Source organism: Podarcis erhardii (genome assembly GCF_964252035.2).
Source record: "Podarcis erhardii genome assembly, chromosome: 7".
Lineage (NCBI taxonomy): Eukaryota > Metazoa > Chordata > Lepidosauria > Squamata > Lacertidae > Podarcis > Podarcis erhardii.
In genome coordinates, this window is record NC_138511.1 from 2970857 (window position 1) to 2989539 (window position 18683).

At 48.6% G+C, this 18683-nt stretch overlaps 1 protein-coding gene across 4 annotated transcripts; it reads left to right on the forward strand.

Moving 5' to 3' along the window:
- Nucleotides 1–27: 27 nt before the first annotated feature.
- POLM (DNA polymerase mu) lies at nucleotides 28–16764 on the forward strand. 4 transcript variants are annotated; one of them, XM_081870027.1, is made up of 12 exons: nucleotides 28–37; nucleotides 4189–4414; nucleotides 5091–5277; nucleotides 7108–7206; nucleotides 8509–8679; nucleotides 9322–9393; nucleotides 10257–10377; nucleotides 11645–11777; nucleotides 13148–13250; nucleotides 13974–14255; nucleotides 14792–14875; nucleotides 16390–16764. In XM_081870027.1, the coding sequence occupies exons 2-12, from the start codon at nucleotides 4212–4214 to the stop codon at nucleotides 16474–16476; spliced, it is 1542 nt and encodes a 513-aa protein (XP_081726153.1). In that variant the 5' UTR covers nucleotides 28–37; nucleotides 4189–4211; the 3' UTR covers nucleotides 16477–16764. The 4 variants fall into 4 exon arrangements, with proteins under 4 accessions (XP_081726153.1, XP_081726152.1, XP_081726154.1 ...); XM_081870026.1 differs by lacking the exon at nucleotides 28–37 and adding an exon at nucleotides 637–1021; XM_081870028.1 differs by lacking the exon at nucleotides 28–37 and adding an exon at nucleotides 15831–15888 and having other exon boundaries at nucleotides 3904–4414.
- Nucleotides 16765–18683: the final 1919 nt, after the last annotated feature.

Consider the following 18683-nt stretch of genomic DNA (forward strand, 5'->3'; position numbering starts at 1 on the left):
GGCGCGCAGGAGCCGGGAAGCCGCGCCTGGTTCCGCGGTGAGTCCGGGCGGCGGGACCGGGGACTCCCGCTGCCCCCCTTGGCCGCTCCGCGCTCCTGGCCCGCCGAGCCCGCCTTGCGGGGATGAACCGGGACGGGGGGGAGGCTCGTGGGGATGCGCTCGGTCGCTGGATCCGCGCATCTTTTAGAGGGGCAGCAGCAGCAGCACCCACCGTCTGGAACAGGGTGACGTGGGGCAGGAGCCTTTGCTGTACTTTTTTCGGTGCCTGCTAAAAACATATTTCGCTTCGACAAGCCTACCCAGATATGTAGAATTTTGTTATTATTTTAATCTGTTTTTAACGTTTTATAGATCTTAAATTGTTTTTCAGTGTTCCTGCATCCTGTACCTGCTTTGGCTTTATTCTTTTTGTAAGCCACTTTGAGGTTTTTCAAAATACATTCCGACAGTATCTAAACTTTATGAAATAACTAAAAGCGCGTGAATGCAATAATAGAGGCTTCTCCAGCTGAGCGTGGGTTCTGCTTTCCCTCCTCCCTCCATGAGGTCCTTCCAGGAACTGCCCACTGGCCCCCATCCCCATCTTGGCTTCCAGAGGCCACATTCCCTGCTAGCCAACTTCTGGGCGTGGCCAGAAGCAAAAGTGGGTGGAGCAACGAATCCTGGGAATTTACCTTTGTACAGAAAGACCAGCCTCCTCACTGACACGCCCCCTCCGTGGCCCAGCCAAGCACAGGCCTGCTGCCCTGGGCATTCAGGAACATATTCCAGCCAGACACAGACTCTGCATGAGGAGTGTGTTAGGATGGGCAGAACTCTGCTGCAGAATCATTCTCAATTCCGTCTTGGATAGGACATTGCTTTGTTTTCCTTACTGCCTCTGCTCTTCATCTCTTAGTAGCAGCCTGAGACTCGGGTTTCAGTTGCAAGGAAAAGCTTCCTCTGCTTAACTATCCAGCAACATTCTAAGAGATAAAAAGTTTTAGCTAAGACTACTATTCAAGATGCAAGAGAAAGGCAGGTAAAAAGCAATATACGCATGGCATATATGAATCGTATTATTCACTGGGAACATAGGAAATGGCATTATGCAATGTGACACTATTTGTCTCCCTGGTCCAGAGTTGTCTCTTCTGACTGGCAGCCCAAAAAAGCAACGCTATACCTGTCTACTCAGAAGTAAACCCCCATTGAATCTGATAGGTCTTACTTGTAGGAAAGAGTGTCTAGGATTGCAGCCTACTCCTCTGCCCTTTTGTACAATTTCCCCTGCTTTTCATGGATAGGAAAGCTGTTATCCTGAGCATATCCGTTTTGCAAACTTGCTCCAGCAGGAAAATTAGGATTTCTCTTGTCCTCTTGCTGGACAGCTGGGATTAAATATTGTGCAGGCAGGAGAGGGGCTTCTTTTGACATAACCATTAGATTAAATACTATGTGGCAGGGTTTCCATTTTTAACTACTATTTTGTTGATAGAAGGTTGGCCTGTGAAAATAATTCCTCTCCATGCATTTTATTTATTTAATATCTATTATATCTTATTTCATATAATTTATACACCGCCTGTTCATAAGAAAACCTCAGAGCTGTTTACAAAAGAAAAAACAGTAAAATCCAGGGACTTCCAGGTTGGTGCCTCCGGTAATTCCTCTGATCGGGAAGAATTTGCCCCGTGGGAATTTGGGTCTGGCCGCCACGGCGAAAGCGGAGACCCGCAAAAATCACAGGTGGGAGAAGCCTGTGATCGTGGGATTCGGCGGGCACCTTTTGCGCCTCCCTTACTCGCGGGGAAACCCGGTTTCAGGGGTCCGGAGCGACGTGGGGTGAGCGGCATGGTGCTTCGAATCGTCTGCTTTTTCCACGGAGTGAAGCCGCATAGCTGTTGCCGGAGAGCGCTGACTTTTTCCTGTGGACAATTTGATTCTAAAGTAACTACCCGTGAGTAGAGCTGAAGCAGGAGAATTGGATTTTTAAACGTTTAATTTGGTATCGTAACGGGGAGGTTCAATACAGGAAGTCCACCTTTCCCTTTTGTAAATAGACTGAAGCAATGAGGCTGCAAACTGAAGTCTTGGAAAGCCTATTGTAAAAGACTAAATTTCCATAGGTAAAGAACATTACCCCCCCTTGGAGGCAGGAGAAGAGGGGGGGGAGTTGTGGACTGAATATGCCTGCAGGAGAGAGTGAAGAGAGTTAAAATACCGCCGCTCTGACCCTGGAAACGGGCTGCTAGCAGGACTGACGTCTTTTGGAATGTTCATTGACAGCGCTTAGAACGTTCATTGACAGCTAGCTAATAAGAGAAATACATTGTTTCTACTGTCTCCGGCTGCTTTTAAAAAGGAGTAAAAGTAACTGAAAACTGAAACTAACTTTGGATTCTTTGAACTGTGTTTAAAAGAGGACATTATTGATTAATATAAATAGAAACTGTTTCCCCCTAGTGGAAGCCTCTGAAACTGGTTGCTTTACAAGAGCTGGGCTAGGGGTATTTCCAGCTGCAAGATAAAAAACTGTGAGATTCTGGGACTGACCAGCAAACCGCAGAAAAAACATTAAGGTCTGGGAGGACTTTGCAGCAACCCAGGAGAGGCTCAACGTCAGGCCTCCCTGCTTCTTCTGCGGCTGCTTCTGCACCAGTACACTCAAAACCAAGAGGAATGTCGACAGAAGAGGCCTTAGCGGTTGCATTAAATAAGATAAATGATTCACTGGAACAGCTTAACAAGAAAACAGATGCGACAAATGCGAAAGTGGATGCTGCAACTATTAGTATAAATACTCTGGGACAAAGGGTGAATACCAATACAGAAACCATCCATAAATTGATTCAGGAATCTACTTTGATACGGCAGACTGCGGAGGAACTCGAGAGAGAGAGAGTCCCAGCCCTACAGAGGCAACTTGATGAACATAAGTTGACGCTTGCTATGATTGAACTTAAAGAAAAACAGACGAATCTGAGGATCAGAGCCCTACCTGAATTGGAGAAGGAAAGCTTGACAGATTTTCTCACACAGGAATTTGCTGACTTTTGGGACTTGGACTTGGGCCAAGAAGAGTTTAGAATTGTGAGGGCCTTCAGATTTGGAAGAGGAGGGAAAAAAGAGAAGAATAGAATAAGAGACTTCTTGATCACTCTTCGAACTAAAGAAGGGCCTAACTACGGAGATATTGTTGCCCTGCTGAGAAGGAATAAAATCATCTTTAGGTGGGAGTTTCCCCAAGGTCTATCTTTCAGTTTCAAAGGAAGGAAAATAAAAATAAGATCAGTAGAAGATAAAGTTTTTGTGTAAATGCGAAGAAGATTTGCGGAGGGGACTTGGAAAAGAGCCAAGAGCATTGGATAGAAGATCACCAGGATGAAGTTGATGGACTATATAGAACTGGCGGAAATGACTGGCAGAATCTGAGACCAGGGAGAAGAGTCGGTGGAAGAAGACTGGAAAAAGTTTAAAGATTATTTACAGAAATACTGTAAAATTAATGAATTTTAGAAAAATGTTGAAATGAAGTTATGTGGCTTTAGTAGAAATGTTATAAGGAATTAAGTATAAATAGATTAATAGAGTATTAAAGGAAAAAATAAGGTTAGAATGTGTTAAGATAATTATAGGATAGAAAACAGAGGAAGATGGAAAGGAATTGCTGAAACAATTAACAGAAGTGGAATACAAAAAGCGAGGTGTGAGGAGGTCGCTGAAATAAGTGAATGAAAGATAAGATACTGAAATTGTTTGATGTGTTTTAAATTGTTTTTGTTTTGTTTTGTTAGTTTAATGTGTTAGTGTTATGTAGTGCTTTTGTATTGTATTGTATTGTTCTTCTTTTTTGTAGTGTTTAAATTGTTGGAAAAGTAATAAATATTATTTTCAAAAAAAGAAGAAGAAAAAACAGTAAAATCCAGAAAAATTACAACCCTACTTTAAAACAACCTGTGAACCTCCCTGAGATCTTCAAATGGGCAGAATACGAATTTAATTAAAAAACACCTAAAAAGAAAAAGAAAACATACAAAAGATGAAATACTAAAGCAGATTAAAATTACCTCAGTTTTCTAAGTGTCTGGGTAGGCTTGTTTAAACAAGAGTGATTCTAGCAGGCACTGCAAATAGTGCAGGGGAGGCCCCTGCCCTCTTTGCCCCCTTGGTCTCTCGATCTTGACTGCTTTCTTTCTTTGGGGGAAGGGCCTTCCTTCGCTAAGCCAGTGATGTCGCAGTTTCCAGTGAAGAAGAAGAAGAAGAAGCAGCAGCAGCGCTTGTGCCTGCCCGGCCCGCCAGCTTCCATGGCGCATCCTGTGCGCTTCCCCAAAGTGGTGCTGTGCCTGGTGGAGAAGAGGATGGGCACCACGCGCAAGGCTTTCCTTACCACTCTGGCCCGCCAAAGGGGTTTCTGCGTGGAGGATGCCAACAGGTAACAAAGGAGGTGGGCCAGGCTCTCCCTCTGAAGAAGGAAGAGGGAAAAGGGGGCAGCCCATCCTGGATTTTCAGGCCACAAATTTCCTGGGCACATTTTGTTCTGCTATGGTGCAAAAGTACTGCTCCAAAGAGCAATAATGTGGTAGCATGAGGAGGCCAAACACCTGATAAAGTGGAGTGATGTGTGAATGGCCCTTCTAGGACAGTGACATGTTGCAGGACACCCCTGCCCCCCCCCGAAGCCTACAGTCCGGCAGTGGTGGAGGAAGAGGTGCGGACTGCCCCGGGTGTCATCACTGAGGGGGGTGACAAAATGATAAAAATAGGGGTTTTTTTAAAAAAAAATGGGCTCACGAAACTTTTTAGTTCAGTCAACAAATGTAACAAAACGCAGCTGGCACTGGGCACCACATTGCCAGGGCCAGCACTTGCCTCCCTACAGCTGAGGAGGAAGGTGGCGGAGAGGCTCCATGCAGCTTGCCTCACCCCCATGCCCCGCGCCCGGCTTCAGGACACCTGCGACGCACCTGGCACCCGAGCAGCTAGCTACGCCACTGCAGTCTGGAGGGCCCCTCTGCTTGCTGGGCTGGATTGACTGGGTTGGGTTTGCACAACGATGTTGCTCAGAGTCTTCTTTCCCCCTCCCCCCCCCTCCATGTGGTGCTTTCCAGTGACAGAGTCACCCACGTGGTGTCAGAGGGCAACTCTGGAGATGAGGTGGTTGAGTGGCTGCTGAAGAACGGGAGCCGCGGCATCGATGTCTTGGGTGGCTGCCCAGCGCTGCTGAACACCAGCTGGTTCACAGAGAGCATGAGTGCTGGGCGGCCTGTGGAGATTGAGCCCAGGCACCGTCTCCAGGTGAGGAAGGAACCTTGCAGAGCCTCGTCCTGGGTTCCAGCCAGATGCAGGTACACCAGGATTGCCATTGCAAGCGTTACAGTGGTACCTCCGGTTACAGACTTAATTCATTCCGGAGGTCTGTCTGTAACCCAAAACTGCTTTTAACATGAGGAGCACTTTCGCTAATGGCTGCTCCTGCTGCTGGTGCGCGACTTCCGCTCGCATCCTGGGGCAAAGTTCGCAACCGGGAGCATCTACTTCCAGGTTAGCGGAGCTCGTAATCCGAAGCATACGTAAGGAGGACGGTGCGTAACGAGGTTCCACTGTATTGATTACTTACGGAAACGCCTTTCTAGGCCCCCAGTGCACCTCACAACAATAAAACCGCCCTGCTCCTGTCAGTCAGATGCTGAGTGCCAGTGACTGTGTAGTCACAACAGGACTGCTGAGAAATTGGAGGTGGGGTTCTCAGCATACCTGGCGGGGGGGGGGGGTCCGAAGTATAGAGGAGTACAAATGGTATTTAGGAAAGAGTCACCTAGGAGAGCAACCCCCCCCCCCCCGCAAACCTGCCTGTGAAGACTTGAGTTTTGTTGTGTGCGCTGCAATCTCTGAGAGGCAAGACACTCCATGGGTGCCAGCGCTTCCCTGGGTTTGGTAGAGTAGAGAAGGTTCGAGCCCCACGTTGGGCAAAAGATTCCTGCATTGTAGGGGGTTGGACTAGATGATCCTCATGGTCCCTTCCAAGTCTACAACTCTATGAATATAGGTTGTTGGAGACGGTGGTGTACTTAGGCTACATGCCTTTATTTACACATATATGCAACCTGAGCAAAGGATGGAGGGGTTCACAGCATGAAAACTCCAACTGATAATGCTTTTTTCCTATTGGGTTCCAGGGGAGCTCCCAGTCATAACTTTGAGTCAAGCTCAGGGCAGGCAGGCTTGCCTCTGGGTCTCCAGCATCAGCCAAAACTGAGACACCCAGAACTAACTCCCCCTGGCCTATTGTTCTCCTTTGTAGGAGGTGGGGGGGGGAATGCCTCCCCTCTGCTGGAAGCCTCTTCAGTTGTCACTATGGCAACCCATCTCTTCTTTGAGGTGCTGAGGAGGCCAGCCAAGGAACAGGTCTGGAAGGGACCCATGGATGTCATGACAGGCTAATCCCTCAAGCCCATAGTGATAGGGCTGGCTGACGGCAACCCTGAATAGGAGCTCTCTCTACTGCAACATTTCATTGCGAGTCCTGCAGAGGAACAAGGTCAGCCAAGGCCCTGCATTGTTTAACACTTGCTCTTAACGGCGTTTGTCTAGAATAGCTGTGTGGTGTGTGTGTTTTTTTGGGGGGGGGGGAGGTAGACAACGCCTGCCCAGCACCATTCCCAGAGTTATTTAACAATCAATCCCTCTTTCTAGGGAACCCTGGGAATTGTAGCTCGTGACAACTCTTGGCACCCTTAACCACAGCTCTCAGAATTATTTGGGGGAAGCCATGGTTGTTTAAGGCGGTATTATAGCACTTTAAATGAATGTGGCCTAGGAGTGGCTTGAGTACTGTCATTTTTTGTGCAATTAGTAATTCCTTACCAGAAAAACAGGGTGGAGGGTGCCTCTCTAATGCAATTTCTCTGTTTCTCTCTCCACAAACACAGTTTCCCAATTTCTCTCTTCCTACCCACCCCCCAGTTTCTTGCTCGTGCTCTGTTGTGACACTACTAGAGTGTGACTAAGAGAAAGCGTTTGGGGAACTGACACTTATACAGAAGGAGGATGTAAAGTATAAAAACTATTTTTAGTTACTGACTCTGAGCCCTTCAATGCAGGGGAGCTAAGTGTTCTGTCTTTCAGGTGGCTGCCCATGCAGAGACGCTGGAGGCCAGGTGCCAGGTGCCAGTTTATGCTTGCCAGCGCCGAACTCTGCTGGCACACAGGAACCAGACACTCACGGTAATAATCTGTTTCTGGGGACAGGAATAGTTTGGGCATCCCCTTGGAGTGATTGAGCAGAGAACAAGGCTGCAGGGACAGAGAGTGTCTCTGTCACACTCGTGGCATATTATTTAATACTTACGAAAATTATTGCAGATAAATGCAGAAGCAGGAAACCAGAGGCACATGGAAAACATTTTGAGCCCATTGGAATGGATGAACAATAAGGGATGGAAGAAAAGCAGCTCAACCTAAACATGGCAAATCATAATATGGGAGAAGCTCTGGATTTCTTCCTTGCTCACCCAGCTCAAACACTGAGTAGGCCATATGGTGCAACCTCACTAAATTGCATAGCTCAGGTATTGAGGGCACCCCCATGATAGAAATAAAGGTTCCACCGCTTTACCAGCCTTGACAAGCAGCCTAACAGCCACAAAACAGGTGAAGAGTTTCCTAGGGCGGAGGCAAACGGCAAATCTTGCATCTACCTCCCCCTCTGCCTGTTTTTAAATCACCTTTAAAATTTTTCCAATGCTTCTGCTTATTGTGTGTGTTGCTGATTTGTTTATGTATTTTTTAAAAAACTTGTAAGTTGTCTTGAAGTGGCATGTGTCTTAAAAAGGGAGTAATAGTAATAATTTTATTATTTGTACCCCGACCATCTGACTAGCTTGCCCCAGCCACTCTGGGCAGCTTCCAACATCATATAAAAACACAACAGAACATCACACATTAAAAACTTCCATTTCCAGGGCTGCCTTCAGATGTCATCTAAAGGTTGAGTAGTTCTTTATCTCCTTGATATCTGATGGGAGGGCATTCCACAGGGAGGGTGCCACTACCGAGAAGGCCCTCTGCCTGGTCCCCTGTAACCTCACTTCTTGAAATGAGGGAACAGCCAGAAGACCCTCGGAGCTGGACCTCAATGTCCATGCTGAATGATGGGACTGGAGATGCCCCTTCAGGTATACTGGGCTGAGGGTATCAATTCTGTTCAGAAATAAGTGGTCGGGAAAGGTTCAGGTGCTAAACCTTTTGCGTGTCAGGCTGTTGTTGGGGGCACAGGAATGGTAAAGATGGCAACCCTAAGTCAGAGTATCGCTGTGTTCAAAGCTAGCAGGTCAGGGCAAACCTTTCTGCTCTGTCCTTCTCCATGCGGAGGAGAGTCTGCCTTGATGAATATGCAGCTGCATTCAGAAGCACGATACTTTGCATATGCAGTTGGTGAAATGGTCAGATCCTCTTTTGAGTGTTTGAACTTGCTTTTGCCAGGGAGCCCCCTTTGAGAATGATCCTTAATTGCCTTTCCCTTGACAGGAAATTCTGCAAACGATGGCAGAGGAGGCACACTTCTGTGGCAGCGAAGCCCGCAGCCTGGCCTTCTCCAGGGCTGCCTCTGTCCTCAAGTCCTTACCCTGGACAGTCAGAAGAGTGCAGGAGCTGCGCTCCCTTCCCTGCGTAGGAGAGCACTCCAGGAGAATCATCCAGGTGATGGTGCTCTCTGAATCTTCCTCTCTTTCCTCCACAGCCTTGGCTTCTCTTTTCTGCCACGCTCTACATGCCACCAGAAGGTTTCCTTGCTGACTTTGCACCCAGAAGGAAATGTGACCTTCAGGCTGATAAAACCTCTCCACTTCTACTCCGCTGCTGTTCCCTAAAGGAATGCAGACCTCCCAGAGTGGCAGGGAAGGTTTTCCCAGCCCTGACGGAGCCGAAATAGTGTCTCTTCTGATGCCCTTGTACACCTCCAGGAAGCACCGTGGTTTAGCCTGCTACAGCAACTGGTTTTTGCCATTACCAGGACACAGGTCTTTGGATAATCTTTTTCCTAGACACAATACTGGTATATTTCACCTTGAGTTGCAGCTGGTACTTCGTTATTCTTTGAATAATGTCTCTTCTGGTGTCTTGAGCAGAAAGAGGTCCATCTTTCCCATCAACTTCTGCCCGATCCCAACCCCCTTCTTTTAACCGGAAGTGTCTGGAGTTGAACCTTCCACACGCCAACCTGGGTGCTGCAACTGAGCCCTGCTCTCTTCCAGAGCGTCAGAGCTCCGTGCATCTTTTAGCAGTTCTGTGGATGGGGACTGTCATGGCTGAGACAGCTCTGCCTTTGTCTCCCCTGACCAGGAGGTGCTGGAAGATGGTGCGTCTGTGGAGGTGGAGCGAGTCAAGCATTCCGAGAGATACCAGGCAATGAAGGTGCGATGGCTGTTACCGAATGGCTTTTGGCCTGGTGTGGGTAACCTGTGGTCCACCAGAGGTTGTTGGCCTAGAGCTTCTGCCAGTCAGTATGGCCCTGTGGTTAGGGATGATGGGATTTGTAGTCCACCGACATCTGGGAGGCCACAGGTTAGCAATCACTGGCCTAGTGGTTATGGGTGGGTGTTGGGGAACATGCAGTGGCCCTTGGGCACGTGTTCTGTGCCCCTGGATCAGGGCTTTGCCTGTCTCAGTTATGTGAGAGTAGAGAGGAAATGTTCCCTGTGGTGGGAAGAGTGTTGTTGTGCTCAGGTCCTGCTTTTTGGATTTCCATAGACATTTGGTTGGCCACTGTGAGAACAGAATGTTAGGTTAGCTGGCCTTGGGCCTGATCCTGCAGGCTCTTCACAAATCAAATCAAATCTTTATTGTCGTAGTCAATGGCCAGCATTAAGAAAGCAAGTTGTTCCTGAAAAACCTCAGTCAGTGATGAACCCATCTAGACCATCTAAAAACATTTAAATCAATCCTCACAGTTATTAATGACATGGTTGCCATAACCAGTATCAGCCATCAAGTGCCTCGGTAAACGGGAATATTTTTAAATTTCTGAAAGATAGCAATGAGGGAGATGCAGCAGGGTGCGCATTGCACAAACATGGAGCCACCACCGAGAAGGCCCTGTCACAAGTCGGCGTCGGTCAGGTAGCAGCCAGAGGAGGTGCTACCACAATGCAAGTCTCTTTGTACATGGCAGGGCAATGCTAAGGCACATCCTTAGGCCTTTGCCCTGTGCAGTGAACGGAATAGATGCCCTTGAATGTGCTCCAGAATCCTTCCATCAACAAACTTTCACTCGGTAGGTTTTCACAAAGATCTTTGGGGTTGGGGTGAAGACGGCCAGCCGGTGGTATCAGGAAGGACTGAGGACGCTGGCCGACCTGCAGGCACATCGAGCAAAGCTGAGCAAGGAGCAGGAAGTTGGTAAGTATCCATGCAGTAAGAAGAGGGACTTGGGGGTTAAGGGTAAAAGGAGCAAGAGAACAACGTGGACGGATACTGTGGTGGCCGGGGGGGGGGGCAGGAGGCTGTCTCTGTCTATGTCCTTGGCATGTTAGCTTGGCATGTGTTCATTCAGAGGTCTGCCCTGTCCCATCCCATTTCTCATCAATTTCATGTTGTTGGCATGTATATAAAAATATATCTACACACATGTTGCTTTCCTCATCATATCAGCAATTTCATTTTAAAACCCATGAAATTATGCATTATTTTGTACACATTTTGCCCTAAAGTATTCATAGTTTGAATATTTTAACATATAATAAGCACTCTAACATAAAGATCCACATTATTTATATATGCATTTTTGACCCAGGCTTTAGAAACTGACTTTGTGGTTTAATAGCTATAGTTGCTTTTTCTATTTTCATTTATTTTATTTTATTTTTAGAAAAAGGCAACTGGAGCTGATCCTGTTCCACTTTAGATGCCAAATATATATTATCAATGAATCATAAGTTTTCACAGAAAATTGAAATTACTGAAAAGTGGTATAATAACTTGTCAATTTTTAAACAATTAAATCTCTTTGGGTTGTAGCCAACTAAATGTTACTCTGAGTAGGTCCATTGAAATGAATAGACTGAAGTTAGTTGCAATAATTAATTTCAGTGGGTCTCCTGGGTATGTCTAGCATTGCATACCAGTTGTTATTTCACAAAATAACACTCATCTAGTTTTTGTTAATTAGCAAAAGTATCAAACCAGAAGAAAAAATATATATTTTATTATTGTAAGATTAATTTGCCATTATTTGAACTGTCAGATGCCTAGCTCTAGTTCTGGCTTGAGTACTTTGTGGAGAGTCACAGATGTGCCAGCTTTGTGGCTGCCTTGGACCCTTTGCCCAGCACTGGCGTGGGCTCTTGCCTCCAGGGCAGAAGCAAGAAGTTGCAAGAGCCCAGAACACCATGCCTTATATCATGTCAGAGTCTGACCCCTTGGTCTATCTAGCTCAGTATTGTCTGCACTGACTGGCAGTGACTCCAAGGGGCTTCCGACAGGACCTTCCCTGCCCTCCCTGGGATGTTCTGCATGCGGTGCAGCAGCTCTGCCATTGTGTTCTGCTCCGTTCCTTATCTGTATTGGATGGACGGAAACCTGCTGCCTTCCTGTCTCCTTGCTTTTTCGTCCTCAAGTGCTGAGGGGCTCCTGAACACACCTGGTGGTGGGTTTCTTTTCCCCGCAGGGCTCCTTCATTATGACGACCTCAACACCCCAGTGGAGCGCGCTGACGCAGAGGCCATTAGCCAGGTGGTGCGAGACGCAGTGGGGCAGTGCTTGCCTGGGGCTTCTGTGACGTTGGCTGGTGGCTTTAGAAGGTGATGATGGGCTCTTGACAAACATGCTGGAAATCCTGTGCCAAGAATGTGCCAAGGTTGATTCTTCTCATTCCCAGGAGGTACTTCCTCCTGCAGTGGGACAGGAGACCAATTTGCCCCTCTGGTAGAGCACAAGTCACTTTCAGAATCTGCTTATAAATGCCACATTGCAGGGAACTCTGGATAGGGATCTATCGCAGATATTTTAAGCATGCTCTCAAAATGATGCTCCTTCCTGGGCATCTTGAGAGAGGCTGGGACTGGTTGTCTGCAGCATAGATATGCCTTGCCTTTGCTTCTGATGAGGAACAATTCAGGAAATGATGTTTGCAGTGGGCAGGGGAGACTGGCACAAAGTACAACTGTCACATTCCGATGAAGAAAGGAACACAGGCGTAAGTCCTCCTCTGCCATTCTTCCTTGGAGGCCAGCAGGTAGATGGGGTGTGCAGAAAGAGGAAGATGTGCAATCACGTTTTATTCAGTCAAGCATTTATTTAACCCAGCAAAGCAGGCCTGCTTCTGTTCTCACACTGGCTGCCTTTGCATGTCCTAAATAATACTTCAGTGTGATGTTGATGCACCGCAGGAAGCCTTCCATTTCCACGCTGCCTCCTGCTTCCCACACGTCCAGGAAGAGGAGATCAGGAGCTTCTGCCTTTCCTCCACCACAGCTTGCGATTTAGTCACACTTCAGGGTCCAGCTAGACAACTTGACAGCGATTTATTTTAAACAAGCCAGACCTGCTAACTTTGGGTGGTATTCCTATAAGTTTTACTCAGAATAAACTCACTTAAATTCATGACCGTGACTAAGCTAGGTCTATTAGTTCAAATGGGTCTACTGTGAGCAAAACATACTTGAATGACAGCCCATGGTTTGAAGTTGACCTGTGTTGTTGGACTACAACTCCCATCATCCCTGACCATCCCTGATCCTGCTAGCTAGGAACAATAGGAGTTGTAGTCCAACAACAGCTGGAGACTGAAGTTTGAGAAACACTGGCCCAGTGCGCCTCTGGTTAAACAAAAGCCGAAGCTTCCATATCCCTCCAAGCCACCCAGGAGCAGAAGAGTGAGCGAAGAGGCTCACAGCTGTAGGATGTAGGATGACATGTAAACATATCCATTAAATGAGCAAAGATTTGCCATGTGGCAATGAGCAAACCAGGCTAGTTCTGACTTGGATTAAGTCTAGGCTTAGATGATGCGCGCAGCAAGAAAATAAACTGGAGTCATTGTCCAGAGCTGGACTGGACGGAACAAGAGAGCACAGCCTGTTTTGCAGGGGCTTCCTCCCGTGAGAGAGGCGGCTTCCTTCTGCCTGCCTTCCCCACGACTCAGTGGTTCCTGCTATGTCTTCCCTTACAGAGGGAAACAAACCGGCCATGATGTTGACTTGCTTCTCACACACCCTACGGAAGGCCAAGAAGTGGGACTGCTGAAGAAAGTCATCAGCTGGCTGGATAAGCAGGTTGGAGCAGAGTTGGGTAGCCCAGGGGGGAATATGGTGGGGAATCATAAGGATTACTGGGAAAGCGGTACATGGAACATTTCAGACACTCTCAAAGCAGAGGTAGCACAGTGACCCTCTAGATCACAACTCCCATCATCCCAAACCATTGGCCATGCTGGCTGGGAGCTGGCGTCTGACAGCATCTGGAGGGTCGCAGCTTCCCCCATGCCTGTCCTAAAGCCTTGATATTGGCAATTCCCAAACTGTATGGGAGGCTGCGTGGGAGTGGGGAAATTAAGGGATTGACGGCTGCTGTGAGCACTAAGTGCCCACCTACAGAAGAGCCGGCCCCTTGCATCTCTGCAGGTTCTGTTGCTCCAGCATTCCCTTATTCCTATCAGCTTCCACACACTGGGTGGAGTGGGTGGGTGGGTGGGTGGGTGGGTGATTCTGTTGTGCATTGCCAACCCAGGAGGCTGCTTGTTGCATTTCTGCAGGAGTCATTGTTCTGAGCATGACCATGTGTGTCCAAATCAGAAGCTTCAGCAGGAGCATAGAATCACAGAATTGTAGAGTTGGGAGGGAACCCCTAGAATGCTTAGGGCAACACAAAAGCCTATTTCTGCACCTTTTCTAGGTGCAAGTGAGATACATGCCTCGGCCATCAGGTGCTCAGAAAACCCTTGGCCGTATAAATGCTGAGTGGTGTGACTTTTGCATTCTGCTGCCCTGTCTTTCTAGGGCTTCTTGCTCTATCACAGCAGCCGGAGAAACACTTTCCAGGCTCTTGAAGACCCGGAACTGTGGAGCAGTGCAAGTAGAATGGACCATTTTGAACGATGTCTCTCCATTTTCCGCCTTCACCTTCCTGGGGGTGTTCAGATCGGTGCCGGGGCTCAGAAGCCTGGTGGTGCAGTGACAGGTTCTGGAGTGTCCAGTTTCTGGAAAGCTGTGAGGGTGGACCTGGTTGTGACCCCCTTCAGTCAGTTTCCATTTGCTTTGCTTGGCTGGACAGGCTCAAAGGTGAGTTCAACAGGTATCTTGCCTGGGATTGGAGTTTTCCATCATGGATCCTGGTTCTGTATTTCAATTTGCATCTTCCTTTCTTTTTCAAAACTTGGAAGGCCATAACACACTGTAAAGAATCCTTACAGCAGTTAGTAAATGTCTCAGGCCAGCACTAGGAATTGCATTGGAATCACCACCTCCTGCTTTAGGGAGCCATTTCTTAGCATTTTATACAAGGCATTTATACCCCACTGTTTAGCCAAAAAGGCTCCTAGGTACGTAACATTTCTCCCTAATTCTGGGTAATCTTTACATCGGGAAGGGACTGTGTAGTCCACTTGCCACTGGTTGCAAGAGATCTAGTAGAATTGCATGCTCTCCACAGAAAGCAGATGTGAGTTAAAAGGAGGTGAGAACAGTTCATCTTTCAGAGACCCTGCAGACACACTTTTGGTGGCTTACAGAATGAATGAAATTCTCATGCAAGCCATTTGGCAGGGACTGCCTTAGCAACCCATCTCCTTTCTTCTCTCCCCTTGGCTACGTCCCAGAATTTTGAGCGTGACCTCAGGCGCTACTCCAAGCACGAGAAGAAGATGGCCCTCAGCAATCATGCCCTTTATCACCTGGAGCAGGTACATGGCTTTTGACATAGGAGCATCAAAGAAGGAAGGGTCATTCCACCTGGGTTGCCTGTGGCTTTGCGCCTGGTTTATCCTTCTAGAACCGGGGAGAGGGGCATTTTGGGCTCCTTTATAGAATAGGGGTCTTCTGTTTGTGGCCCTTCCTCATGGGCCAACATCAACAGGTGGGTGGGGCAACCTGCCTGTCAAATCACATGATGCCACATGATTGACAGGCTTGTCCTGCCCACCTGTCATCCCTTGTGCAGGGATTGGCAAAGTGGTGGGGAGGGCAAAGGAAAGGAGCACAGGCAGTGGATCTTGTGCTTTGCCTTGACTTGCAAAACACCCCTCTGATTTCTCCCCCCACCCTTACGCTGGCAGGGAGGGAGGGAGCGAGGAAGGGCCTTATGCATGGGGGCTCCTTGTGCTTTGCTGATGCTTGCAGAAGGCACCTTCCTTTCTGCTTGCCTTTCCGTCCCCAGTAGGGAAGTGGTGCATGCAGCCAAACTGAGCAGGATGCAGCCCCTGCTAAATCGTTTTTGGCTGCAAGTGCCTGTTTCTGCAGCAAAGGGAGAATTGAAACCCTTCCTTCCTTCCCATGGTATCAGCTGGTGGGACAGTGAGCAGGGATTGTGGAAAATTACCCCTCCCCATTTTTCAGGAGTCAGTCCTAAGGAAAAATCTGTACCTGCTGCCCTGCAGGAAATCTTTGGGAGAAGAAAAGGCTGAGGAGCGAACCCTGCACAGATCTGGAGTGGAGTCCCTAAGAGGGTTAGATGGCGCCTTGTACGCCTCCTTCCTGCAGCCAAGCTGGTGCCAAAGGTCTTGTTCTGCTTTCCTTTGGACGGTTACTTCAGTGCAGCTTGACTTCACCCCTGGAGGCACACTCCATTGTCTCTTGAGACAACACTGGCATTGCTGCAGAATTTTCCATTTGTTTTCCCCCAAAAACGCCGGTTTCCAGGCCTTTTCAACAGCTTGTGAAATGTCACCAGCTGGGATGGTTGCCCTCTGCCTCCAAGGTCGGTGGCAGCAATGCTTCTGGAAACTGCTAGAGGGCAGCAGGCTCTTGTGCTCAGGTCCTGCTTGTGGGTTTCAGACAGGCCCCTGGCTGGCCCTGTGAGAAGAGGGTGCTGGACTAGGTGGGCCGCTGGCCTGATCCAGGAAGGCACTTCTTACACACTTAGACAAGGCGAGGGGTGGAGAAGACTTTCTGGCTGTTGGGCTCCAAGTCCTTTACCATTAAGCGTCCAAAGTAGAAGCATTGCCCTTTCTTACAGTGCCTGAGACAGGAGTGACACAAATTCTGCAAAACAAGGATGTTTGCATGCAATCTCTTTAAGATGCATAATTTGTGCAACTTACAAAGTTTGGTGCAAAATTTTTGTGGTGGTTTTGTTTTTTTTCAGAATGGAGTCTACAGAGCCCTACTTAATGGGCATAGGGAGAAGGTAGGATGTGGAGGAAATCATTTCAGCCTCTGGTTAATTTGTTTATGTGTGTGTCTTTTAAACCCCCTTCAGAAAACATTTTTGACTGCTGCCTCTGAAGAAGAGATTTTCCAGCATTTAGACTTGGAGTATGTACCCCCAGAAGAGAGAAACTCCTGATTTCTGCCATGCAAATCACCTACTTCATCCCACGGAAATCCCTGGCCCATCCAAGTGAAATGGGAACACATTCCAGCTCCTCTGAACTGCCTGGCATTCTTGCTGTTGGAACAGGAGAACCTCTTGCCTTTTTACACTGATTTCGGACATAGGCCTGTTGGATCAGAAACCTGTGTGTGTGTGTGTGTGTGTGTGTGTGTGTGTGTGTGTGTGCGCGCGCGCGCGCCTGGGTGTCCTATTCTTTGTTCATGGATTTTAAGGAAATAAACAAGCACTTTTTTCTGTGTCTGTGCTGCCTCAGTTTCTGTCTTGAATTTTTCTTAGCACAGCAAATGATGGAGGTAGCCTGTGTGTTTGCATGGTTCCTGTCACAGTTTGACTGCTTTGCAAATTGCCCACAGGCCCAAAGGTCTTGGTGAGCCTTGCAAGTACAAGGGGATGCCTCATATTTTGCTTCCGTATTGGGGACTGGCAGGCAGGCAGGCCGGCATTCCCAGTGGGGCACAGTGCAGGGTTCCTGTGCTGGTTGCAGTGGGAGTGGAACAGGCCAGGCTCCCCTCGTTTGAGAGGCAGGTGCAGGTTTGTAGGGAAGTGGGACTGGGCCCCTCCAACCACTAGGCAGCAGGTGCTGGAGTAGCTGTGGGGTCCTGGAGGACAGAGCTGTGTGTGCCCCCCAAGTATCAGCAGCCAAGGGCAAGTCAGGAATAAGACACCTGGTGTCAGTGAAGTTAACTCTTTATTTCAGGAAACCAAAAGAGTGCAGGCCTAGTGATCCCAGCAACTCTTCCCAGTAGGTCTTGCCCCAATGAGGCCGTTGTGAGGATTGAAGGTCCCACCTTCCCACACTTCCCCAAATTCCCTCTTCCTCTGGGTCCTTCCCCAGCACCCTGAGGCTCCTTCACCTGTCTCTTCATTTTGCTTCATGTTCTGGGAGACCAGGGGGGAAGAGAGCTGCTTGCAGCAGGAGGGGGAGGCCAGCTGGCTACTTGATCTCTGCCTCCTGACCCCCCTCCTCTGCAGCCTCTGGACTGCTCTCTGCCACAGCCTCTTCCTGCTCACTAAACCCAGCTGCCTTTTCCCTCTGACCACTCATTGGTGTCCCACCACCAACCCCCTGGCTCTGAGTCTTCTTCCCCTGGGGGTTCCCCACCACTCCTCTGCATCCAGCCAGTTCTGCGTAAGCTTGCTGCTTCTGCTTCTGCTGCTGCCGCCGCCGCCGCCCTTGTGGGTGATGCTCTCCTGCCTCCAGTCTTCACTGAGATGCAACTCCCAGGCTGATCAGATTTTGGGCAAGGCAGGGTAGGGAACCCATTTTATCGTCCTGCTCAGGCAGCAAAATGTCTTGAGCCATCCCTGAAGGAGAAGTGTCTTCCTGAGCAATATTTCTCAGAGCTGTTAAGAACCTGGAATAATAATAATAAACCACTTGCCCCCTTGTCCTGGAGAGCAACTGCTGCACTGGAGCTGACTAAAGTTTGGTCTGCTCCTGCTGCTTTTCACTGGAATTTTTTTTTTGCTGTGATACATCTGGAGGATAAGGCTCTGTGTGTGCTCTGACACCACTGCTGGAGGCAACATGCCTTCTGAATGCAACTTGCTATGGGTCACAATCGAGGAGAGGGCTTGTGCACTTGGTCCTGCTTGTGGGCTTCTCAGAGGCAGTGGGTGGCCACTGGGAGAACATGATGCTGGACCAGATGGACTTTGCGGCTGATCCAGCAAGGTGCATGCTTCAATGTAAACTGATTCTGAAGTCTCCCACCCCACACCTAAAAGAAGAGTTGGGATAGAGAAGTTACAAATATCACACCACCACCTTCTCTCTGACTGTGGCAGTTGCTGATTGCCCCCCCCCCCCTGTGGTGGAAACAGGTGAAGCAGGAGGCCTTAACAGGTCAAGTAGGAGGCCCTGTGGTGGTAACAGATCAAGCAGGTTGGACTTGGCATGGTTGGGCGTTGCTCTCGGGTGAGCCCATCTGCCTCCTTCCCTGTTCCAGTTAGCTCAAGATCTGCATGGTTGCGTGACTCCCCCACCCCAGTGGCACGGCTTCCGTGAGGGGGACCAGAGTCTTTGCACTGTGCCCAGCTCTCCCCACCACTAGGGACTCTGCCCAGTCAGATCCAATAAGTGTTCACCACTCTCCCGCTGCATGGACTTTGAGGGGGGTCTTGCATATTTCATGGTGGTTCTTGCTGTGACCCTGTAC

Bases quoted from the DNA above. Each gene is read 5' to 3' on its own strand.
- POLM (XM_081870027.1), top strand. From the start codon at position 4,212: ATGTCGCAGTTTCCAGTGAAGAAGAAGAAGAAGAAGCAGCAGCAGCGC. The intron at 5,278-7,107 runs GTGAGGAAGGAA...TCTGTCTTTCAG, and splicing joins AGCCCAGGCACCGTCTCCAG to GTGGCTGCCCATGCAGAGAC. The intron at 11,778-13,147 runs GTGATGATGGGC...CTTCCCTTACAG, and splicing joins TTGGCTGGTGGCTTTAGAAG to AGGGAAACAAACCGGCCATG.